At 40.6% G+C, this 26,173-nt stretch overlaps 1 protein-coding gene across 17 annotated transcripts in view; it reads right to left on the minus strand.

The window, feature by feature from the left end:
* EPB41L2 (erythrocyte membrane protein band 4.1 like 2) overlaps nt 1–26,173 on the minus strand; it is an 81,874-nt gene that overhangs the window by 38,408 nt on the left and 17,293 nt on the right. For 3 of the 17 annotated variants that reach the window (XM_060272689.1, XM_060272686.1, XM_060272694.1), the window contains exons 1-5: nt 18,566–19,086; nt 15,527–15,969; nt 13,409–13,612; nt 3,755–3,859; nt 2,224–2,266 (exon numbers count right to left, since the gene is read on the minus strand). In XM_060272689.1, the coding sequence (XP_060128672.1) occupies nt 2,224–2,266; nt 3,755–3,859; nt 13,409–13,612; nt 15,527–15,969; nt 18,566 (796 nt within the window). In that variant the 5' untranslated portion in view covers nt 18,567–19,086. Of the gene's footprint in view, nt 1–2,223; nt 2,267–3,754; nt 3,860–13,408; nt 13,613–15,526; nt 15,970–18,288; nt 18,505–18,565; nt 19,089–26,173 lie in introns of those variants that run through there. The other 14 variants (XM_060272688.1, XM_060272690.1, XM_060272695.1 and 11 more) reach the window with 10 other exon arrangements.

Raw genomic sequence — 26,173 nt, forward strand, 5'->3', positions numbered from 1 at the left:
TCTCCCATCCCTAATCACAACTAAACCACTGCATTCAGCACAAAAGGGCAAGGCAGCAGGCAGTTAATATTAGGAACAGAACTCAGCGTCCTGGGAAATCTCAGCTCATTCTCTTCATCTCCTTTTTTATAAAGCTTACTTCTAATCCCCTAGCCGTGAATATTGTCTTTAGCCTGTGTGGACAATGAAATTAATAAAATATCAGAAGCCAAGGGTGGTACGGCCAAGTAATATTCCCATTGGCTAGTGGCCTGACACTTTCTGCCCCTTTCATGATAAACAAGAATATATACACAACAAGTATATGCAAATTTGTACAACTATTGAATTTGGCTATTATGCTGACATAGAAGCCTGATTTAAAAAATAAAAAGAAATGCAAAACATGTTTATCAGTTACATGCATCTATTTTAAGAAATAGGAGATTGAATCAATGTACATAGAAACTTACCATTATAATTAGTGTTACTGAATTAAGCTTACTGTCTACTTTTATTTTTTTTAATTATCAATTGAAACCATAAATAAGGTTGACTGTTTCTTCATTTAATAATAAGTTGCAGTGCAATCCTAGGCATGTTAACTCCAAGTAAATTTCAGATTTCTTGTAAAAGAGAGATAATGTATATGTAACCCTGAATGTTTAAATAGTTGAAACATTTGAAGAGCTATTGCAAAGTGTACTATTGTCAAGTAGGGAGAAAATAATCAACTAGATTTCTTGTATGACTACAAAAATAAGTTGTAGGCTGCACAGTAACCTTTATAGGCATTCTTCATTCTATTCATGAATCTGTGTATGTATAGGCTGCAAATCTGACCTTTCACGACTGTAGGTTGCATGCCAAATGAATAATTGTTTAGTGTAAAGTGCAAATCTCTGCAATGTTGCACTTCAGACTCAAACCCTGTTCTTTGAAGGGATATTCTGGCTATCATGAACAAAAGCCATTAAGTGTGCCTTATTTTCAGATGCTAACATAATGCTACTGAATAGAATGATAGAATCATAAAATTGTATGGTACCATACTGAAATGAAGGACTTCACAAAACTTAGAATATAGCCTGAGATACATTAGATACATTTCCTTGCGTATCAAATGACTAAGAAGCTACTTCCCAATTTTAGTGAGCATGTCTCATCAGAAATACTTCAATGTCTCTTATCCACTGATCCTCCTCCTGCCCCACTTCCCCTGTTTTTCTCTGTACAAATGAAAAGGTGACCCCCCTATGACAGGCATAGGCAAACTCGGCCCTCCAGATGTTTTGAGACTACAACTGCCATCATGCCTGACCACTGGCCCTGTTAGCTAGGGATGATGGGAGTTGTAGTCCCAAAACATCTGGAGGGCAGAGTTTGCCTATGCCTGCCCTATGAGCAGAATGAGGAAGTACTTGGTAGAACTCTTTTCCAGCTTCTATTTAAGCTAACTTACCAAGGCCCTTAACCATGTCTAGGGTAGAGAGAGAGAGAGAGAGAGAAGCATTTAATAGAGTACAGTATAGAGAAGAGGATTTCCTATCTATCAAGGGTATAATACAATAACATGCTCTTTCCGGGTCATGATCCTGTAATGATCCTTCCTGTAATGATTATGTACTGTTTGGCCATACAAATGTACAAAGAGATGTGTTTTACCATACCTGACACTGTTCAAAGCCTCTTGCTACTAATACTGATACTAAAGTCAAACAAAGAGGACAAGCATATGGTATTTGCAAATACCAAAGAAGGGAAGCAAGGCTACTACATCTGCTATGCTCAAAAAACTAGCTGTCTTTGGCTTCCCATCTCTCTGAACTGTTTATATCCCAGCTGGTTGCTATAATAACTTAGAAACTTTAAAACTACTGTCCAGGCTTATCATTTTCCTCCTCCTGTCCCATCCTTTTAGTTTCTGTGTTGGGCATTTTAAATTGCAGGTTTTGTGAGGGCAGAAATCTAAGTGCATTTTGAGGAGCCTTTCCAGCAGAAAAAATGGGGTGGTGGTGCTTAAAATAAATAAAAGTTGCACACTGCTTGGTAGCAAAGGTTACTCTTAAAAACAGCAGTATGTGAGAAATAGTGCTACCTGCAGTGGACAGGTCTCTTCAGCTTCAGTCTGATACAGACAAATGCATTGCAATCAGTTTCTGAAAGACTAACTAAACGAAACTCCAGAACCAATAGAAGTACTGCTCAGTTGTGAAATAATTTTAAAATCTGCTTAATACTTACTGCGAATTTGTCTCTTTATTTCCTTTGAAGGATCAAGCCAATTCTAAAAAAAAGGGGGCGAATAATAAGGAATTGCACAAGACTGATGCGGTTGGAAGAAAAGCATGGGATACTTAGACACATTTTATATACAGCTCTGTGAAACTTTTAGTTATTGCTATTCTTTCAAAATCAGCCTGCAATTTCTTTGAGAGCAAGTCTATTTCAGATATCAAGCTATAGTGATGTGATATTCATTCATTCATTCATTTGGTAAATGCAATACTCACAAACACAAAACAAAACACAAAACGAACTTATTATACATACAACTCCTTAATTCCGACAAAATAAAACAATTAAACATACATTAATCAAAAGAAATATCAACTTAAATTACAAAAGAAACTAAACATAAAAACATAAATCTTGACTTCCCTCCACTCATATGTGACTTCCTTTATTTCTTTCCTTCCTTTCGCTGTTATCAATATTATTTTTAACTATCTCGTCTTATACCCATTTCTTCTTAGTCTTTTAGTCTATAAATTTCATTCATTGCATATTGATATATTTATACCAGAACAATGTTTTAACATTTAACAAGTCCACTCCTCTATCAGTTTTTGATCTGACTGACCTCTTACCACTGCTGTAAGTTATAGTGATTTTCTTCCTTCTCTTTGCATATATTTGCATCTGACAGGAAGATGACAACTTTAGTAAAAAATAGATAATAATAACAATAATATATTAATGCTTTTGAAACACTATCCTGGGCCATCTATCTCATTCAGCTGCATTTAAAGAAGCCAAAGATCAGCATGGTTTGCAATATCTCTCACTATATATTTGCCTACCACTCAAGAAGAGGCTACTGGATATGCAAAATACCTTTGTCTTATTCCACACAAATAATTCAATGTACAGCAGTTGTAAATGATACAAAAAAGCAAAAAAAAAGTAATCTAATTAGAAAGCTGAACATATTCTGTATCTTATCCTCAGAGTGATTTTGTTCACAAAATCTATGGTCTGATATTTCAAAACAGAGAGCACTAACTGTCAGGATATGTAAGGTGCTTCCCAACAAATATTTAGATATTTTATAATGTTGGAATCAGAGAAGCACTACTTGCCACAATTCATAATGAAATCAGAGTAGAATGGTGCAAATAAATCACTTGTGCGTTTATGCTAACATGTAAACTTTTCAACAAAATATTTTTGTGCTGTCTGTAAATATCATGTTGTCAAAAATGGTTATGCTACAGTTAACTATCTAGATCTCCTAGGTGAATCTGAGGCTCCCCACTGCTCATTTCAAATTCTTCAGGAGAATTATCTGAATGAACCTAGGGAATGGAGCCAATGCTACTGGCACTGATATTCTTCCTCAATTTGAAATATGTTACTTGTTAAAAGTTTATCACCAACTAGGACCAAACATGCTAGTCATAAGAGCTCCCTGAAGTCTGAGGCTCTTTCTTAAGTAGGATGGAAAGATTGAAAACATTAAACAAATGTTATTAATGTGGAATTTAGTACTTGCCTTCTGATCAGCATGGTCTTGAAACAGTAATCCAAAGTAGTCCTTCTCCAATAAGTTAAGCTGTCCACACACCTTATCAAATAGCACATGGCCTTTAGCCTTTTTCTAAGGAGAAAGAACACTACTGTCAAGTAACAGGATAGACAATTAAAACATTTATTTCAAACCATAAAAATGTTAAAACTTGTTAAGGTGTCTCACTTCAACATACTAACAAAGAAGAAATGTTCAATATGTGTTCCTCCTTAATTTCCTTTATTTATTAGAAGAAAGAACCCAACAGTTGCACTTGAAACCTGCAATTGGTAAATAGGAAACCCCTGTTAAGAGGTGGGGTCCCCCCCAGTATTTAAGAAATTGAAATATACACTTAAACAGAACAAAAAAACTACATACAATTCCTAATAGTAAGCTGGAAGTCTTCCAATAATAGCATTGTGTCACACAAAAATATCAAAGAGTAAGCAATGTAATTTAGATTTCCATCCTTTAATTCAAGAACATATAGGTTTTGAAAGAGGAATCTGTTTGAATTTAATAAGATGGTTCCACAACAGAAATGTCAATCTGAAATATAAATTCATTGGGTTGTGGATCCATTACTAGTCCTACTCAGAGGAGACCCATTGAAATAAATTAACATGACAAATTTAATTCCATTATTTTCAGTGGGTCTACCTTGAGTAGGACTAGCATTGAATGCAACCTGTCTTTGCTAGATAGCCACATAATACTTGGAATCACTGTTAGTCTTTTACCAAAATGCCAGGCCCAGGGGATGGGGACAAGTGACTCCAACACCAACACATAGTATATGTTAAGGTCCAAAGAGTGTTTTATGCGCTCCACTTCGCCAGAACCTAGGGCAGTTCCACTCCAGGTTTACAAAATAAGTTGCAAGGTACACAGCAACCATTACTGGCCCAAAAGAAATACATGGTCCAGCATGTCAAAAAAGAAAATGAAAGAAATAATGTCTCTTCTCTTCTCTTCCCTCTTTCTCCTCCCCTTCCCTCACCCCTTAGCTAATTATGTTAATTTCTTAATTCCATCAGCTTTTAATGAGGGTGAACTGTTACAGTAAATGTGCTCCCCATTTTTTGCCATCCCTATCTTCCCCATCAATTTAAAAACTAGTACAGTATAAGTAAAACAAGCAAACAACTCCCCCTCCCTTTTTCTTTTCTTTTTTACAAACAAGAGACTCACAATGTGTCCAGTGTAGCACACTCACATAAATAGTGGATGGGGTTAGAATTAAACAACAAAGCTGATCAGGGAAGTTGGGCCCTGAGCTTTGCTTCTGCATGGGTGTGGCCTTCAAACAAACAACTCAGAACAGATGTACTGCACAACCAGGGCTACAAGTGCTGGAAGTTCCATTAACATACAAATTTGCTATCACAATGTTTTTCAGTATGAAGACAGATGGGTAGGACCCATAGCTGCCAAGTTTTCCCTTTTCTCACGAGGAAGCCTATTCAGCATAAGGGAATTTCCCTTAAAAAAAGGGAGAACTTGGCAGCTATGGTAGGACCTCCTGGCATAGCAATACTTTTGAACTGAGATTGACTGTGTGGTGCAGAGAGCTGGCCAGAGAATGGAAGATTGACAGATCAGTCTCCCCAAGTGTATCAAATGGATTGTAGAAGGATGTATGGCTTTGAGATTTTTGGGAAATTTTTGCATTTTAGGGATAAGCACTGGTTGGCCTTGTTGGCCTAAAGGGCCAGCCTCCGCTGACTTTAATCAGTAGGAGGAATGAAGAGCAAAAACAGAACAGCTAATCATCAACATCAACATCATCATCAACAACAACAACAACAGCAATCCATTGTTTGTGGTCACATTTCAAAAGGATTCTCTCAGATAACAATATATGCTAATAATTTGGGGGGCTCTGTCACATGGGGCCCTAATTCTGTGCATACTGTGCAGACCTATCAATCTGCCACTGCCTACACTTGGTTCAGCTGAGACCATTCTGCTGTACTCCTCTCCCATCATGCAGATGCACCTTCTAGCACAGGTGGAGCCTCAAGGTAAATGCCCACACATGGTCTCCTCAGGAGTCATTGCCTGGCTAATGCTGGGTGGTAGAGACTGGGGCTCACTTAAATTGCAAGATGTTAGCAAAGGTCCCAAAAGCCCCTGCGGCTCATCGCACTGATATTTGGAAATTCATTGAGAAACTGTAATTTCTCTATAGGCACAACTGGAGAGGATCAGCATGCTGCCTTATACTGGACTTCAAGCAAGTCCCACGTCCTTACTCTGCTATTTATGGCATTTGGTAAAGCAGCCATAATATGACATTTTTGAAACCTGGCAGTTGAAAGGCATTTTTGCAATTGCTTATCCTGCAGATTTCACTAGACGCCACTGCAATTCCAAAGGAACTCCATCAACTGCCTATGTGTAGGCTCTTGCGACACTGAAGTTATTGTGCCTAGCAGCCAGAGATAGAAAGCTCAGAACTGAACAAGCCTGCTATGCTCTGTGCACTGTGCACTACACAGTAGTTGTGAGCTATACTGTACAAATACAAAGGACAAGGGGGGAAAGGTATGCAGTGCAACTACCAAGCACAATAAATACATTGTTTGTTTGTTTCAAAAGGAATCAAAGCACATTCATACAGGACTGAACTGCTCAATTTAGATCCCAGTATTTACAGTTTTAGCTAGATCCTTCAATGCAGCATCTCATCCGCTGAAACACAGGGAACAATATGTAGTTAACGTATATCAACAAATACATCAGAGAATAAGCAAGATTATGGGAAAATATATATTCAGGTACAACACACAAACACATTTCCTAACTTGTGGCTGATATTATGGGTGGCCTTTAATAACTGCCTCCTGCCCAAGGGTAGCTTAAAAAACAACTTTAAAAAGCTTTTAACCCCAAAATTTAAAAAATGCAATTATAACAAGCTCCTTTTAAAATCAGCCTAATTTAAAATGAAATTGAAATAAAATACAAACAATTTTCCATTTTATATACTTAACATCTCTTTAGAATGAGTCATGACCCTCTATCAAACAAACTGAGTTGAAGGAAGCTTATGTAAAAGAAAAGGACACATGAGGATAGCACTACTATAGTATTATAAAATGACACAAATTGTGTATTGTACTTATTGTTGTGCTTTACTACTGGGCTTAAGGAGTAGTAAATTCTCAAAAGGAGTAAAAACCCAGATGTTATTGAGCATTCTATCAGGTTCATCCATGACATCCATGAATGAAACTCTATTTTATACCCACAAACTACATCTTCAGTGCTCAGATGAATAAGCAAGAATTTACTGATCAGATCTGATTGTTTACAAGTTTGCACAGTGATCTCTACCCCTTGTTAATAAAACATTCCTGTCCAATCCTATTAATATTTACTCAGAAGTGCTAGTAGACTGGTGGTATAGTGGAGGGGTCTGGGGAAGTTTTTAGGCTGTGATTTTATTTTATTATAAAACTAATAAAATAAAAAATATTTACTCAAAAGTAAATCCCACTCTGTTCAGACTAACTCCCAAGTAAGCATGAACAGTATTATAACCTTATTTCATTTATAAACTGCTTCCTATGGAGCACCTCTAAGCAATTCCACAATACAATAAAAACATATATAAAAGAACTGCATATATAAAAATAATTTCAAATCCAATGCAGATAACGACTGCAGCCTTAGTTTCAAGTAAGTAATCTCATTTAGCATGTTGGTCACAAATCTGCCTCTTGTCTCTAAGCAGTCATTCTGTAGTATACATGGGCTACATGACCTTTACTCCCATGCTATATAAAAGCTTATACCAACTGATTATTTGTATTAGTATTATTTCTATACCAATCTTCATCTAAAAATTACAAAGCCATTTACAATATAAAAAGACAAAAGTAAATACATACAAATACACTGCATCCCCCAACACAGTACTATTGGTTGGCATGCACACCTGTATGGGAAATATCAATTTTTAGTAGTTTACATTATCTACTATCATCATGGCCCAGATATAGCCATCCATATCTTTCCCTGGCAGGGTGGGGAGGTGATTTTTAATGAAGAAATTGATGGAAAGAATCTGCAGTTTCGATAACATGTACACCTTTTACTCAGACGAAATCTCCAGAGCTGGATTTTGTAAAAAAGGAAAGTGGGGAAAAACTACAAGCAACTGGATGTCACATGTAGCTTGTGTCTTTGTTTGTTTTCTGGTCTTCTTTGGGAAAGGGTCCAGGGGCCCTCAGTCTAAACTAGACTAGTGTAATAAGTTTTGCTTCTAAATCTAAGTGTCTGATCAGAAATCAATAGAACAAACATTCAGCTTAGGGAACAATTCTAAGCTCCCTGTGAGTTGTAGTCCCAAAACATCTGGAGGCACACTGGTTGAGAAACACTGATCTAGGCACTGACCAGACCTGCTTAGGAAGCCTTCACATGCCTTCTGACCACACCCTAGGACTGCCGCAGGCTGTCCCCCACCCCCATAGCATTAATCTTTGTTATTAATATAATTTTGGAGTGTTTCTTTGAAACAAATACAGAAAAGATGGACAATATGCACAGCTTTTGTTACAACTGATTTAAGTAAATATTGTTCATGGTTCAAAACACACTTTCCTACATTTTAGAAATATCACGAGTTCATTAGTAAATCATAGGTCATGTGGTATTTGAAAGTTTCATTCTTCCTATGTTGGCAAGTGCACACATCTATTTCATCTAAGCAAACTGTACAAAACCATTAAAAACTTATGTCAGCTTCAATATGCTTCAGTTGTTCAGACGTGCATAAAATATGGTCATGCAGTCATCTTTTAAATGCCTTTTGTCATAAAAGTTTAATTAGAACAGCACCCTGTGTAGAAAGCCTCCAATGTAATTCTCATTTGTGTTGTATGAAGAGGAAATATAAAAAGCCAAGTTTTTATATCATTTGCATTATTTAGACAAGATAAGTATTCAAACAACAATTAAAGCTGTTAAAATTATTCACAATACAGCTTCTCTATTTTTCTACACCAGAACTATATCACCTGAAACATATACTTAGACGTTTTAATTAAAGTAGGCAGAATGTGTACTTTATATGGGTAAAGTTCAACAAAATATTGTTACTCATTTAGAGAGACTATGCCTAGTATTCTAATGAAATCCAAATGTGAGCAGTGAAACTCTTTTTCATTCTCTTAAGCTGGTATTTATTCCCCCTTCCATGAGACTGGTGGGAATACAGCTTGGGGGGGGGGGGCTGTGGATAGAGGGTTCATTAGGCACAGCATAATGTTAAGGCAAGGTTGAGATTTGTCCCCTTTTGTCTGAGAAAGCACACCTGTGCAATCCCTTATCAGTAATGAGATCCTTGCCCATTTCTAATGCACCATCCTCTTATAGCTCTCAGGGGACCAGCAGGAGAGTATTTGAAGGTTTCCTTGGCATGAGGAAGAGGAGAAAGATAGTATTCACCACAAACCCAATAAAACTTAGAAGATGGAAACGCTACACAAGATGGAAAGCATAAAAAATGCTACCAAGATGAATTATTTCTTTGCTTTCAGTTACTGAATTTGGTTGAGAAAAGATCTGTTTTGTTAGATTTCAGTGACCATAAATTACCCCTCTTACACATTTCAGCACTCACAGAAGATATCCTGAGTATCAAATTCTAAAGGCATTTTAAGACATTATATAACAGCAGTAGGTCAGACTTAAAACTCTACATAACTACTTGATGCACTTCACTATGTGAAGTTCAAATACCTGCATGCAAATAAATAAATAAAATCAAACTATGTCCAGTAGAAACTGGTTTTGAAATGAAGCAATTTTAGCTGTTGCTATTGTCAAACAGCAAAATCTATGAGCCTACTGCAAATCATGGGAAGATCAATCTGCCTTTGATCTACATAATTTAGTAAAATGTTTCTGTTCATAAATGGATAAATTTTTGACTGTTCTATGCAAACAGAACAATGCCAAACAGGATTTATGAAGCCAGCTTCAAAACATCAATATTTTAAACAGAACATTTAGTCTTAAAACAAATTTTAAAATAACGTTGTGTGCATACTGCAATCAAGCTACATTAACATGGTAACAACTGTTTAATAATTTATATGATTGCATCAAACTCTACTACTGCTATTTCTCCTGCTAATTTTCATGGGAAACAGTTATTTTTGCAAGCAAATTCTGTTCTCATAGTAGCTATTTTATATAAACACAGCCTCTGGCAAATTTGAGGTAAGATTACTTTTGACTCCATTGCTTTGTTTAATGAATAGAGTGTGTAACATTGTTACTCTCAATGTAACAGCCACTGTAGAAGACAAACAAGATAGCTCACTTAACATATTTGGGAGCACATAGTAGCATATCTAGCACAAGCCTCATTGTATGTATCCATCTAACAAGTCCAGTCTCCATTAGATAATACAGTACAGTCCATATTGCTTAGTTTGTTCAACTTTTAAGCCACCCTTCATGCAGGATCCCGTGGCTATTTACAAAATACTAATGAAGACACCAACCATAAAAGCAATTTAAACATGATAAAATATTAAAATAATAATAAAATAAATAAATCAGTACACGGTGTAAATACAGCATCTCTAGGACCTTGAACAATTCATTTCCTCCAATTGTCACAGTGACATCAGAAGCCCAGTAAATCAGCACCCATCTTGCTTCAGGCCAAGGGAGCCGGCGTTTGTCTGCAGACAGCTATCTGGGTCATGTGGTCAGCATGACTAAACTGCTTCTGGCGCAATGTAACACCGTGACGGAAACCAGAGGGCACAGAAATGCTGTTTACCTTCCTGCTGCAGAGGTACCTATTTATCCACTTGCACTGATATGCTTTCAAACTGCTAGGTTGGCAGAAGCCGGGACAGAGCAAAGGAAGCTCACCCCATGGCGTGGATTCAAACTGCTCCGATCAGCAAGCCCAAGAAGCTCAGTGGTTTAGACCAGTGGTCCTCAACCTTGGGCCTCCAGATGTTTTGAGACTACAATTCCCATCATCCCTGACCACTGGTCCTGCTAGCTAGGGATCATGGGAGTTGTAGGCCATAAACATCTGGAGGCCCAAGGTTGAGGACCACTGGTTTAGACTGCAGCACCATGCAGCTAGTAGTTGTGTCTGACTGACACCATAAAATTTCCTCAGCCAACATGAGATTGGCATTTGTCTGATTCAGGAGACAATGGAGGAGTGTGCCTTTGGGGTTGTGGTCAAACTGCTGGAAGGTTGCAGCGCCTACTGTAGCTGTAGAGACTGATGCAGCAGTGACATGTTTTGTTGCTGTTGGGGCATATGAAGGCATCCAACATGAATTATATTCTTTGTAAGCAACTAAACTCAACTGCTACACAGCTTTACTTCAGACCTTGGGTTTCAAACTTCTCCTCAGTGCTTGTTATAAAGCATACGTTTTGACACCCAGTGTTATCACAAACAGCACAATCCTACGCATTGTTATTCAGAACCCCAAAGAACCACAACTTGAAGAACTATACTATGTTTGAGAACAGTGTATATTATAGTAATCAGAATAATTTATCTATCTACAAAGCTGCACAGAAAAAAAATGTTTTGTGTAGTACAGAGTATTATTTTCTTCCATTCATTCATAAAGCCAACTCCTCAGGCCTTTTTTCCTACACACCAACCATTCATTGATGAGCACTGGCTCAACCTAGAAACATTAAAAGCTTTTCTGACTGCCAAAGGGTATAGATTGACAATAATGTCCCTGAGCTCTGGCAGCGCTAGTCCACCTAGTATTCAGCCAGCATGCACTCCAAATTCAGCCACTCTATTTTTGCAAAATTTTAAGCAGTATAGTTACAGTATACTATATACAGTATACTGTTAAAAAAAATCATAATATGTAATAAAAAAAGGAAAGGGAGGAATTACAGCTGTTTCAATCCAGAGTACATCACTTCTAATCTCTAATCTCTGAGTCATAAATTAAGGGCTTGGGAGCCATCTTAGAGCTACACAATCCCTTCATCTCCCAATTTTCCCATTCCTTCTATGATCTTCCCACCAGTCTTAAGTGTAATGTTAAGTGTTGCATCAGCACCATGGTTAACAATGGTTAGCATCAACTAGTCAGTACAAATCAGTATTGGGTGTGAATGAATTTCCCACTATTACAGATAACACTACTTTTTCTTCAAGTACAATGCTATTGGAGGATAATTTTGAAGAGGAACAGCTACAAGGGGACAACGTAGCAGGCTATTTACTTCTTAACATTAAGACTTCTCTGTTATATTTGCAGAAAGCTGGTCCCATCTATCTCTAGTAGGTACAATACTGGCAAAAAACATATCTCGACAATGTGGGAGGTGTAAAGGATTAAAGCAGAGAAAATATAGAAAAAATGGAAAGATATGATCCACTCAAGTCAGTGAAAAAACTGGCCTAAAACTGCCATTCGCTAGCAGATGAGAGCTACCTTGGCATATGTCCTAAATTAGGAAAAATGGAAAAATCAGGCTGACCATGGCTCTGTTATTTGATCACCAGATGGCATCTATGATCAAGAGTACTTCTTCCAACTTTAGTTGGTTCACCAGCTGCCCAGTCTTTTCTAAAGATGATCTGGTGACAGGTGTACAACTAGCTTCTAAACAACTCCCATACAAACAGCTCAGATGCCTAATAGCCATCAGGGAACCCTGCTCCTGGTTCTGCCAAACTCTGCATCTTGTTTCTGAATTCCAAATAGTGATGACTAACAGGAAAATTGTATTCTCATGTGCCCAACTTCCTAGAGACACTTCATTACATTCCTCCAGAAGCTCGGGACAGTGCTCATGCTTTTGGTGCGTCAGTTTTTTCCTGCTCACAACCCTTTGATGTGTGTTTGATTGCAAGGGAGGACTAGCCTATGGTCACCACCATCTCCTCCCTCTCTCCTCTCTCCTCCCTCCTATCACTGTGCTGCTCCTCCTGACTCCCATCACTCACTGCCCCCAACTTACCAAGCACAGGCAAGAAGAGTTTCCATTTTTATATTTTTGCTTACAGGACAGCTGACAGCACCACAAAGTAGAGCACCAGAGGGACTCTAGCCACCCACCATCTTAAATTTGCCATAATTTTCTCTGGGCAAGTTCAGGTGACTGGAGTCTCACCAGCATTGCAAGTGGTAGTGTCTCCAGCTTCCCTTAAAGCAAAGTTTTAAAAATGTTAAAAGATTCAGGAACCAAAACAAAAGACCCAGGACTTGGACCTTGGATCAGTTCCACACAATGCAGTTCTACTGCTACTGAGAGGGCCTATATCAGACTAAGTGGAGAGAGTGCATTGTGAGACTCATGAACCCATGCATAAAATAGCTTCATTCGTGAACTTTATTTATGATCTGTAAACCAAGGGTTAAAACAGAAGATAATACATTTGCACTTGCAGTTTTGATAGTTATAGTAAAGTTCACAGTACACTTTAGGGATGCATTGTAATAAGCTAAAGGCATGGCTCATTACTACCCATTAACTATAGTGATGTGAATACCATAATGAACACATTAGATTGATAAAAAATGTGTTCATTAGCTCCCATTTCAATAAAAGCATACTGCACTCACTGCTTTCTTTCAACAGAAAAGGTCTTAAGGCTCACTGGCTTACCTCAAGGTCACAGCTGTATTCTGTCCCATCCAAAAGAACCACTTTACATTGGACAGTCCTGGTCCTTTTAGGAGTTTTTGGAAGAGCGTTCTCAATTCTTATTTCACTTGTCTGCACCTCTTTGGACTCCCTTTGGCCTTCCTCTGAATCTTGTTTGTCTTCTTTTACTTCAAAAACAATTTCTTTACTGTCTTCTTTAGCAGGCTGCACAAGAAAGTTGAAAATGGATATTAATGAACATCAAGGCAATTTTAATGCAATGCAAAGTAATAAATTGTGATGTATTACAATAAAAGATTATCATCGCCTAGCCCATAAATTTAGAAAAGAAAACCAATATATACTTATGAATCAATACCCATTTAGGGAATCTAATAGAAAGCCACTTAGCCCTCCCATCAGATGTCAAGGAAATAAACAACTATCTAACTTTTAGAAGACATCTGAAGGCAGCCCTGTTTAGGGAGGTTTTAATGTATTTTTAATATTTTGTTGGCAGCCACCCAGAGTGGCTGGGGAAACCCAGCCAGATGGGCAGGATATTATTATTATTATTATTATTATTATTATTATTATTATTATTATTACTACTACTACTACTACTACTACAGGTTGGTAATTGGTATCTTAAGATCCAGCTTATATTTTTGAGACTCTTTGGGTTGATGGCTAGGCCCTCTATACACACCCGCTCATTACATGGATCATTATCAGCAGACAAGAAGAAGACTTGTACATCAGTTACTGAAATTAATTTAATTAGGTGCTTTATATTGGTCTTAAAGTGACTTACAACAATAAAACTTCTACAAATACCACATTTAAAATCAGTAACACAGCAAAAGTGATAATCCACAAATAATAATTAATAAACCAGGACACATTTTTTCCCATGTAACACAGGGATTTTTTCCCCCAGTATTCATTTGGCTCCTTGAAGATATCAGTGTTAGTGACAGCTACATTTCTCTGGGGAGAGCATTCAACTAATTGGGTGGAACTTGCACTAAAAAAGCTAAGTTACTCATTGCCACATTTCCAGCTTCTCCTGAAGTGGGCACACTGAGAGGGACCTTCGATGACGATCTTAGGGTCTTTGCAGGCTTACATGGGGAAAGGTAGGCTGTGTGGGTGTCCTTAGAAATTAGAATCGGCACTTTGGATTAGTCTTAACAATGGATGAATACAGAATGGAGCGGTAGCTTCTATGAAAATTCACAGTAAGTGGGCTTTTTCTAGACAAGAAAATGAATGAATATTTGAATGTCAGACAAGCAAACATCTGTCACCTTCTTGTCCTCTCTTCTCTAAATTGCCCCCAGACAACCAGCAAAACTAACCTACAGCCTACAATTTACTCTAGCAGGAGTATAGTCTTTAAAACAAATGAACTGCACATAACTTACTACAGGGCACATCCTTGTACAGCATTTCCCAATAGCATCCTGCTTTATTTTACAAATGAGATTTTTCCATTTGTTTCTCTCACACTGTACTGGAAGCAAGAGTAGATCTGCTCTTAGCTGCTTTAATGTTGCTTGCTTGCCAGAAGATTGAATCACTCACTGTGAAAGCCCTACATTAATCGCTCTTTTAAACGAAGAAGCTGCTGCTGGGAGGAAACTGGAATTTTGTGTACAGCTAATACTAGCGTTTGAGCAACCAGAGGGGGGGAATACCTTGCTGTGCTTCAGGTGCTAGTCTAGTAGTTTTTTTGTGTGAACTTGTTTACAAAGAAAGGTTTTCTCTATAAATTGTGACATTTTGAAGATTATTGTTTTTTGGTAGGTATAACGGCCCTCCAGGTTTCACTGGGCTACAGTGGTCCCCATCCCCAACCAATGGTTGTGTTGGCCTGGGTTGACAGTAGCTGTAGCTCAACAGCATCTGGAGGTCCACACATTTCCCATACACTGAAGAATTCTGCTGTAACAAAATGCAAACATATAAAAACAGCATTTTGTGAAAGCAGCAGCAGATGTCTGAATGTGGAAAAAATATGAGGCTGGTCTCTGGAGGCATATTTCTTATAAACATATAACAGCCCATTTAACACAAGTTAAGCAGCTAGGTAATTAGCATTAAAGAGTTTCATTTTTCTTCCTTTCAAGAGTATACCTGTGTCTCAGCACTACAAACAGAATGTTTTTCCTCTCTGTCATCTGCTTTAGCTTCTTGCCGAATCTCAGCAATGTCTTCCAGTTTTCCCTTAGTCTGGGCGGTCTCCTCTGGAAGATGGCATTCACCCTCCTCTGCTCCCATTTCTTCTGCTGGCTGTTTTTTCTTTGTTTCATCTTTGGGTTCTTCCAAGCTGTATGATTTTTGTTTCTTAAGCCAGGGCGGGATGAAGCGAGAAATTCCCTTTCCTCCGGAGCGACTGGGGCTACTTTGACTAGCTGGCACCTGTGAAGTGGGAGAACTTTCTTTCATTTCAGAAATCTGCTCTTTTTGACTATCTGATGCATCCCCAGCATCTTCCTTTGCTGTATTTGATCCCAGGTTCTCCGATTCCTTTACTTCCGTGTCTGAACCAACTTCAGTCGTCATGGTCACAGGATGCACTAGAAATAAGATACATATATTTGCTTTTAGAATGTACTTTTTAGAACTGCTTGTAGACCTACCTAACTCCTAGCACAAGGTCTTATGCTTCAGCAACCACTGAAGTTTAAACTATTTGGCTTACTCTCTCCTTCGTCTCCCCAGAGTCACAAAAGCAAAAGCTATACACAACGGAAGTTCCAAGCAATCTGTGCTGGTATGTAAACAGACATGTGACATGCAACAGTTCCATGTTCAATACCCTGTTTTGAGTCCAGAATAAGATTTTGGAATAGCATATAAAAATAATTTCCTAATTTATTAGTTACAGGTAGGTAGCCGTGTTGGTCTGAGTCAAAGCAAAATAAAAAAATTCCTTCAGTAGCACCTTAAAGACCAACTAAGATACGTATCTGAAGAAGTATGCATGCACACGGAAGCTCATACCAAAATAAAAACTTAGCTGGTCTTTAAGGTGCTACTGAAGGAATTTTTTTATTTTGCTAATTTATTAGGATACACTTCAATAATGTATCAAGTTCTATAAAACACTAACAAAAATATTTGCTTAATCTTAAAATAATTGGATGGTTTAAAGCAAATATTTAATTATTAAATTATGTTAGGTCAGCATTTAAGCTGCTACAAGTCAAGTCAAATTTTAGTAATGTTCCTATTTTTGAAACAGGAAAGAATAATTTAAGGAGACTAAATCTGCCATTGTGGGATTCTTTCAAAACTGGTGTTAGTGGAAAAGGTTTGTTCTCAAATTATAGCAATCCTGGAGTAAAGTCATTGCTCAAGAACACAACTTTCCTTGATGTTTACTATTCAGTAAAATTCCTCTTCCAAAGAGGCAATCAGTCCCAAAGTATCGGTTTGTCTCTTCAGGAGTGGGGGCTGCTGCAAAGACAGTTTGAACAGAAAGTCCAGCTATGCATACAATAACCTTACTTGTAACAGAAATTACTGCTTTGTATAACAGTCCATATGAACTAAAGAATTAGAACTGAGTGCCTAGGAATCAACAGTCCAGCGTCAATATGACAAGCATTAATGCTTGTTTTGCTTGCCAGACTGAACCATCTCTCCTCCCCCCTCCCCCTCCATACAGTACAGTGTTCTGGAAGTTTGCCAAATTGCAGGTGAGGGCTCAGAGTGCAAATGGGGTGGGGGGGAAGGTGAGGAGAGAAATGCTTGTTGCACTGGCTCCCACTAGCACAACTACCTTTACCGGTAGTTGTGTGAGTGGTAACTGTAGTACCCCTACTCCCAAAAAATCAATGCTTAAATGTCAGGTTGTAAAGTTTTTGAGAGGTGTATTTCCATACAGATTATTCTCATGAAAAAATACTCTTTAATCACGCATACTGCTATTGCTCTTGGAAACCTATGATTGTAATACACCTGAATAGTTATGTCATCCCAAAATTTCAAATTCCTGATAAATTATGTCAAAGGACACCATGCTTGATTCAACAGTTATATCTGTAACCATGACAATGGTACTCTTTTCTTTCCGCCAACAGAAAATATACAGAACAAGTACATAGGCTACTTAGTAACTTAGCTATCTGACTTTGATCAGTAAATAACATTTCTGAAACTATTATTTTCAAAAGCAGAAATACTACATTAACCAATACTCTTTAAGCTGTAGTACTTTTACAGCTCAGTCTTATGCAGAATTAGATGTACGCAAGCCTACTGAAATCAATGGGTAAGATATAAATCATTCAGCACTGAACTGCAGCCTTAGTTTTGGAAAGTAATAACAAACCAAATATTTTCTACCACTAATATCAGTAGTATAAATTTTGTAACCCTACAGAAGAGGTGCAAAAGAACATGCGCTGCTTTACAACCCCTGAAAGTTTAAATACAGTTACAGAATGAAAGCACCACAAAAATTGTCTAAAATAATACCCCTTGTTTAAAGGGAAATTAGATACCATTATTGGATAAAAAAAATATAGCCACAAAAGTGTTGCAGTGAAAAGATCCAGAGAATCCCCTAAAAGCATTTCAACCAACACAACAAAACAGCAATGCCATCTACTTGAGTGTTTGCAGCTACATACACCCACAAAATTGCCTAGTGTTATTCTTGCAGTATTAAAGTACAGAGCATCCCATTTCAGAGTTAAAAGTCCTTTTTATTAAGTCATACTTTCTGAACTATTTGCTTCAATATTCACTCACAGACCAACTAACACAATTGTCATTTAGTACTTGGTGCCACTCATATACTGACACCGGATTGCGATCAAACTATCCACATACTTTTCTACACACACATGTACTTGTTTTTATTTTCTAATAAGCTGAAATCAACTCACCCTTTTCACTCGCTTGTCTAAGGCAACTTGAATCTCATTTGCTTTTGCATATCATACTTTGCATATTGATGAGCAATTAAGGTCAACAACAGCAATTAGAGCGAAGTTACACGCATATAATTTTTGTTATGCATATCAAACCAAAGCTATGAAGCCAGCTTATGAAAATCTACAGGCTCTTTGTGCAGATTAATGAATAAGTCTTGCCGCACCCAAGTCCCAACTCTGCTGGAGAAAGGCATGCCCAGTGGAAAAGTAGAACTTGGTTCCAACTCACTTCATTTTTGCAGCCAGAAAATGCACATGAGTCAAAGAGACAGCTCTGTTTTCCTGTTATCGCTCCTACAAAGTAAGAGATGCATTTTAAAAGCTATACTAGGTTAGCATGAGACATCTGCCACTGTTAGGATAGGGCTTTTATTTGAACTTTTTGAAAAAGGTACTATAATTTGTTCCGAGAAACTCAGAATATTAATACCACTTACATAGCTGGTTAGTCTTAGTTGTGGTTTCAGGGAGACCATATTTCACCATTAAAAGATAATGCTCATTTTATGGGAGATTGCTCTAACAGAACAGTTTCACCAAAACAAACAAAACAGATCAGTACAGCTACAAAAAAAATACAAAGGGGGAGGTGGTGAAAACCAGATAGAAAAGGAATCTTAACATGGTTTGAGTAAAAGGTTTTAAAGGGAAATTGCTTTTATATACAATAAATGCTGTTTATCTCCTCAGCCTCTCAATTCTCATGGCTAAAAAATGTTACTTTAAAATTTTCTGGCACATCTTCCTGCCAAATTGGTCTTAAGTGCTTTCACATTATTTCAAACACAAGACAAAAATATAAAAACAAACAAGAACAAACAGGGGCGTAGCCAGGATCAAAACTAGGGGGGGCAAGGGGGGGCCAAGGGGCGGGGCCAAGGCACGGGAGGGAGGGAAGGGAGGAAGCGCGTCGGTGGGGCGGGGGAGGAGCCAGAGCGGGATGGCAAACAGCTCTTTCAACCAGAAGGTTATTCCTGATGTTTAGTTTGGAATCTCCTTTCTTTTAACTTGAAGCCATTCATTTGAGTCCTGCCCTCGAGAGCAGGATAAAACAAACTTGCTCCATCTTCCATATCAAGGTGTGTGTGTGTGTGTGTTTGTAGGGGGGTGTAGAATCAAATAAAGGTGTGGGGGTGTTGAATAAACTCAAGTGCTGTGTGTGTGTGTGTGTGTGTGTGTGTGTGTGTGTGTGTGTGTGTGTGTGTGTGTGTTGAAGCAAGACAGAGGATGCCTCTTTGTGTGTGGGCAAGTAAAGAGGTGTTGAAGAGAAGCTTAAGGGCTCTGTGTGTGTATGTTGGGGTTGGAGCAGCCCTCTCTGCCCCTCGCCCCGTTCAACAAAGAGCAGCTGAGGGAAGCGACTTTCTTCCTGTCGCCGTGGCTGCTAATGCGGGTGGGCTGCTCGTTCCTCCCCTCCCCCCCCACCGCAAAAGCGGAGCATGCTGGCAGTGGCTTGGGAGGAGGAAGAGCAGCATCGTTAAGGGCTGTCCCCTCCCTCCCCTTCGTGAAGGCAGCCCCCATGCCTTCCCTGCTCCCTGTCAAACTTCTCCCCCTCCCCCCCCCAGCTTGTAAAAGCAGGCTTTTGCAAGCGGCAGCGGCAGAGATGCTTCACGGAGCAGGGGAGGAGGGGCAGGCTCGCTTTTCCCAGAGCGGAGATAGGCTACCAAGCCTGCCCCAGCTGCTTTGGAGGGAAGGAGGTGGAGCCACCCTCCGTGCTCACCCCAAAGCAGCAAAGAGGGAGAAAAGTTGCCTACTCAGGTGTAAGTGGATCTTGGGTGGCGCTTGGATCCTGACCGGGGCTCCTGGAAGGGAGGGGGCGGTGGAGAAAAAAAGCAGAGGCGTTGCCAGCAGCCCCCTCGGCTTGCAATTGCAAGCGCAGCAGGAGCGGCGTCTGCAGCTGCCGCCGAGTTGCCTGCGCGTGGGGCGCGAGGAGGAGCCGGCGGAGGAAGGAAGGAGGGAGGAGGGACGAGGAGGCGGCGAGGGAGGGAGGGGCGTGTCTTGGCCAGGAGCAAGGCGAGGAGGCCGGCCCGGAGCCCGAACGGATGGACGCGGAGCCGCCGCCACCGCCGCAGAGGCCCCGACCTTGTCCACCTTCTCCTCCTCCTCCGGCTGGCGGGTGCTGCGCCTCTCAGCTGTTTTTTGCTTCTAGGGGGGCAGCTGCAGTGGCACGCTGGCAGTGGCTTGGGAGGAGGAAGAGCAGCATCGTTAAGGGCTGCCCCCTCCCTCCCCTTCGTGAAGGCAGCCCCCGTGCCTTCCCTGCTCCCTGACAAACTTCTCCCCTCCCCCCGCAGCTGCCCCCCCTAGAAGCAAAAAACAGCTGAGAGGCGCAGCGCTGCGGCTCCAGGCTCCCGCACGGGGAGCGCGAGCCTGGGGCCGCCTTGCTCCGCCTTCTAGGGGGGGCAAATGCCCCCTTCTGCCCCCCTGTCTACGCCCATGAGAACAAAATCAGTCAGATACACCTAACACTGCAGTAATAAATATCTACCAAAATGGAGAAGTGCATCCCTAGTTTCTGACAGAGAAACTAGGAAACAAAGCAAAACATCTGGTACCCCATATAATAGCAGCATGCCTGAAGAGTATTTTCAACAGGTGGGCATCACAGCAGAGTATCTGTAGCAAAGCCATAATTTACTCCCTCCACGAATGGCCAGATGAGGTGCTCCTTCACATACCCTGGCCATTTAAAGCTTTAAGGGTTAACACGGGGACACCAACAAGAGGTACAGGGGATACAAATGTGCCAGGCCTCATGCCAAGAAGGGTCCCACATTATTAGTTTTCATTTTTTTAAAAAAGTAAGTGTACTGGGCATTTCTTAAGAAAGTCAAAACAGAAAACTTGAAGACTAAGGCTTCAGCACTCCACGTGCAATACTATTGCTAACAAAGTGTGCTGTCTTTACGGAATAATGCACCATTAACTGGCTTTGGTATGGTACACCCAGAAGTAACTCCCTTGAAATCAAAGTACAGCAGTTTCCTTCCTACTGAGAAAAAATGTTGATACACCCAGGTCTCATTTAATGAACACAATGCATTCCCTGGAAATCATTCGTTAGGCAAGCGTTCACATAGGGAGTCCATGATTTCCATTATTTCCTAGTGAAATATTTCTAATGCAGGATTTGTCCAATAACTTTTCCCTCTTTATCCATGGTTTCTTCCTGAAATGGCTGCAGCCAACCAGCAAAAGAGAGACAAGTTTGGGGGGGGGGAATTGCCTGGTCTCTCCTGCTCCCTGATTTGTCTGATGTCTCATGCTCTTTGGTTCATCCAATTCCACTCCCTTTCTGTGGTTTCTGCCCATAAATAGCTGCTGCTGACCAGCATAGCACAAACAAACAAAGAAGTAATGAAGTTGGCTGTTTTGATATCTGAATCTGTGGAGTGTATAGCTTGGTTTCGGCATACTGTAATTCTTTAAGCGCAATAAGTGAATTTTCAGACAGTGAGCATGTACATAATAGCGTGTATTTCAGCACCCTCCCCAATTTTCCATGTCCCCTACTCAGCCACTGCTGGTGTGCTTGTCATCGCTGGGCTGTTATTTATTAGGAAACAGTAACCATAAAACAAACAATATAAAATACAATACAATCAATCAGCACATTCAACCATAAAATAATTAGACATCTTATAGCTGCAGCAAATTAAAGTGTTGTCTACAAGGATCTCCTCCTTTAACTCCTCCTGGACCTAGGTGATGTGGGAGTTGTCTGTGCATCTTGAGAAGTGGTGGAGAGACCAGTAAAAATCCACCTCTGGGCAGACAGAACTACTCCTAGTATCTGATAGCATCGTGTCTTGTTTTTCCACCCAGGAGCTTAAGGTTGTTTACCTCCACCTCCCTACTTTTGTATTTTCAACATCCCTGAGATAGGCTAGGCCAGGGGTTCCCAAAATTTTTTTCTCGAGGACTCCTCATCGAGCCGCTATTGTGACAAGGACACCCATTAATTCCTAATCCTAAAATTGAAAAGTGGTTTTATTTATTTTTCAGTTGTTTTCCTCTTTTCTTTATGCTTCTTGGGGGGGGGGGGTTGGTGTGGTGGTGGCGGTGGCGGTGTGACGACCGTCTGGGGGTCGGGGGGTTTCCCTCTGGAGGGGGGGAGGTTTCTACCCTTTCACCTGGGTTGAGGGTGGTGGTGGGGCCCTCTCTTCCCTGTCGTCCCCTCTTCTTTTCTCCTCCTCTGGGGGTGGCTGTATTTGCGGCGGTAGCAGCGCCAGCGCCAGCAGGTTCGGTGCGGCCTTTGTTCTTCGGGTCCCCACGAGGCTCCCCGTGTGGCGTGCAGGAGCTGCAGGATCGGGGGCCTTCGCTTGGGGGGGCTCCTTCCCCCTCTTGGGCAGCTAGGGGTGATGGCGACTGCCGTCGCGAGGCAGGCCCCCCAGGATCGTTGCGTGGTGGGAGGTCTCGGGCCACGGAGCTCCGCTCGGCCGTTGGCCGGGCGCCCTCGGCTTCGGCCCGGCGGGCCTGCGGGGGGCCTCAGCGGCTCCTCGCTTGCTCCGCCAAACGTTTTCGACGCCCACGCGGTCGCCACGGGGTCTGCGGCCTGGAAGGCGGTTTCGGGCCTCTAGGCCCAGGGGTTCCGCCGAGTCTCCGGCCGGGCGCACTCAGCCTCGGTCCGGTGGGGTCGCCAGGGGGCCTTCAGCGGCTCCCCGGTTGATCCACCGGGCTCGCTTGGCACCCGCGCACCGGCGGCGGCAGTTCCGCCGGTTCCGGCGGGCCAGAGGCTTGGCATCTAATAGCATCTTGAGGACCCCTCTGGCATAGCTCACGGACCCCTGGGGGTCCCCGGACCACCTGTTGGGAACCACTGGGCTAGGCTAAGTGAATATATGTACATAAGCAGCAACTTTTGTCAAGTGGTGCGGGTGGGGTTAATGGGATGAAAACAGCCCAATCTACATACCATGTACCAGGCCCAGGAAATTCTGTTGGCATCCCTGGGTTAAGATTAGCAATTTGAATTGACCCAGAAACTGGAAGAATGTGAGGTTTTCCAAGAACTGGTGAAATATGATCACTATAAGCAAGTACAGTCTCCTAAGGTTGCCTTTGATTTTTTTGTTTTTAAACTAGGAAGATTCACACAACTAACAGTTACATCCAATTTATTGTCAGGGTAAGAACAGCCCATGATGTAGGAGCCATCTCTGTAGTGGGGGGCACATGAAAAAGAGGGTAGGACTTATACACCTTTAACAGTTGTGTAAAAAAGGGAATTTCAACAGTATAGCCTACCTGTCATGGCCACAGGGGAAGATACAATTAATAAAATTATTAACAGTCACTGTAATAATCAATGGTTGTGTTTTCCCCATTGCTGCTGTCCCTCTTTCAGATACTAGCAGGGTGGAGAACAGTATTAAAGAGTAGTTATTCTACTAGCCAGCCATTTTTTTATTCCCCCACTGCTGTCTTTCTTGCACATCTGAGAAAAGAAGGGCATTGAATTAGATAAATTTGCAGAGTAAGTCTTATGGCCTTCTACTCTACAGGCAGCTTCACTCTTCCATGAATTCTCTCTGTCCAAGATCCTAGGAAGTTCACCTAACTGCTCTGATCTTTACAAAAAGTCCTGCCTCTTTCCAATTGCTATCCTAAAAGGATGTACATATGAGGAAAGCCTTGGAGCCCCTAGCAAATTGCATGGTGTGCACCTGGCATTTGCCTTCCAGCATGAGAGTGGTGTTATTTTTTTAAGAAAAAGCAAAAATAACTAAAGGTATGTTGCAGAGACCATTTCAGTAAAAAGAATGACCATAGATAAGTTAGTCCATCAGAAAGGAATCTAGGCAACATTACTTTTCAAGTCTCAAATGATACTTTCAACTAGTATTTTGGTAGAAATTACCACCCATTTTGGTAATTTATTGCCTGAAAAATCCCAGATTATACAAATTCAAATAGTAATTTTGCTACAAATGATTCCTGAAATGGGTGGAATTATTCACTGGCTGAAGAAGACAGGCCATGTCAAAATCATACACAACTGCAAGAAAGCGGAACAAGCATGCTGAAGCAGCATATTTCCTATGAATGCCAATAGAAGGGCACATGTGTAGGGCATCCCCACTCTAAATTTCATCTGCGTCCACTGCTTAGCCCTGAAAATGCAGCAGTAAATCTAAACCAATCTACATCAAGTAGTGACTGACAGAAAAACTGAACACAGAAAGCAAATTGAAGAGAGTTCAAGGTCAGAAAGTGGGAAATGACTAATAGACTCCATTTGGTTTTGGTATTTCCCTCCTACTCAGTTCCACAAGGTTTTTTCATGAGGCAAAGCTAACCTTCCAAGTATGTTATTTCCAATTCAGTTTTGTCATAAAAAACAAATGAGACTTAATTTTTAGATGTTCCTCAGTAAATGTTGTTATGGTGTCCAGATTTACTACATTTGTTAACTGCTCTTCCAGGTAATTTGCATATCATGCTTATTTAACATACACACTTGCAGCTTTACATGCGTCTCCTTTTTTAAAAAAATGATGCAAAAATGGTGAACACAGGGGAAGCGGGGGCAGGAAACCAGGAAAAAAACCAGCCAGTAATCCCAGCAGCCTCCATGAGAGTGGGTGGAGAAGAGGCAGTTGGAGAGGGTGATCAGAGGCCAGAGAGAATTGCAGAAGGGTTTGAAGAGACAACAGAGGAGGTTGGAGTCAGTCAGTCAGTCAGTCAGCCTGTCTCTCTCTCTCTCTCTCTCTCTCTCTCTCTCTCTCTCTCTCGCACACACACACACACACACACACACACACACACACACACATGCACACACTCACTCACTCATAAAAGTCAGGTTAAAAAGCACACAAATCTTAAAATTAAAAATCTTTTTCTATAAGCCCTAATGCAATTCATTTTTTAAAAAAATTTAAACACTCTGAATGGTGGGTTTAATATCCAGGATCATGAAAATATTCTATACTCTTAACAAAAGGGGAAAACAGAACAGCCGTATTCTGTTGCAAAAATGCTGGGAGCAGGTACCCATCTCTGCTGCTCCTCCCCACTATGACCTGTCTTTTTCTTTGTACAGTGGTACCTTCGGTTTATGAACACAATTGGTTCCGGAAGTCTGTTCATAAACTGAAGCGAACTTTCCCATTGAAAGTAATGGAAAGTGGATTAATCCGTTCCAGATGGGTCCGCGGCGTTCGTAAACCGAAAATTCATAAACTGAGGTGTTCATAAACCGAGGTTCCACTGTACCTTCAGCAAGAAGCTATAGGGATGAAATTGGAAACAGAACATGAGTTTGACCAAACTGCGGGAGGCAGTGGAAGACATGAGTGCCTGGCGTGCTATGGTCCATGGGCTCACGAAGAGTCGGACACGACTAAACGACTAAACAACAACAACAATAATCCCTTTGCTCAACTTCAATAACACAATGAAACTGGGAGCAGTAAGTGCACCTTTTTCCAATTGCAGATTGGCCTATGTGTCTAAAAGGCAGAAAGAATAAGCTTTCTGCATTTTGGAAAGGAATGCACAGTGTTCTTTACAATAATGAATTAGTAGTTCCTCAGGATTTTTTAAAGGGTTATGAGTACACAATGCACAGTTTTATCCCTTTAAGCAAGGTGAATTTTTCCTAGTTGCCTGGAAGCATTTCTTTTTTGCCACAGTTGGCAAGACAAGTAGTAGATTCTAATCCTTATGGGGGGCTTTATGTAAAGTGGGAGACAGAGTATGGAAAAAACAATAAATAATCTGTGGGAGTGATCCTGGGGTTGATGTCGGCAAGCCGCATCAAGCCTGGCAGGAGAGCTGTCAAATGTAAAAGGTTATCGCGTGCAATGCTGGCAAGCCACATTGTACGTTGGTATAAGCA

Source organism: Zootoca vivipara, chromosome 3 (genome assembly GCF_963506605.1).
Source record: "Zootoca vivipara chromosome 3, rZooViv1.1, whole genome shotgun sequence".
NCBI classification, from domain to species: Eukaryota; Metazoa; Chordata; class Lepidosauria; order Squamata; family Lacertidae; genus Zootoca; species Zootoca vivipara.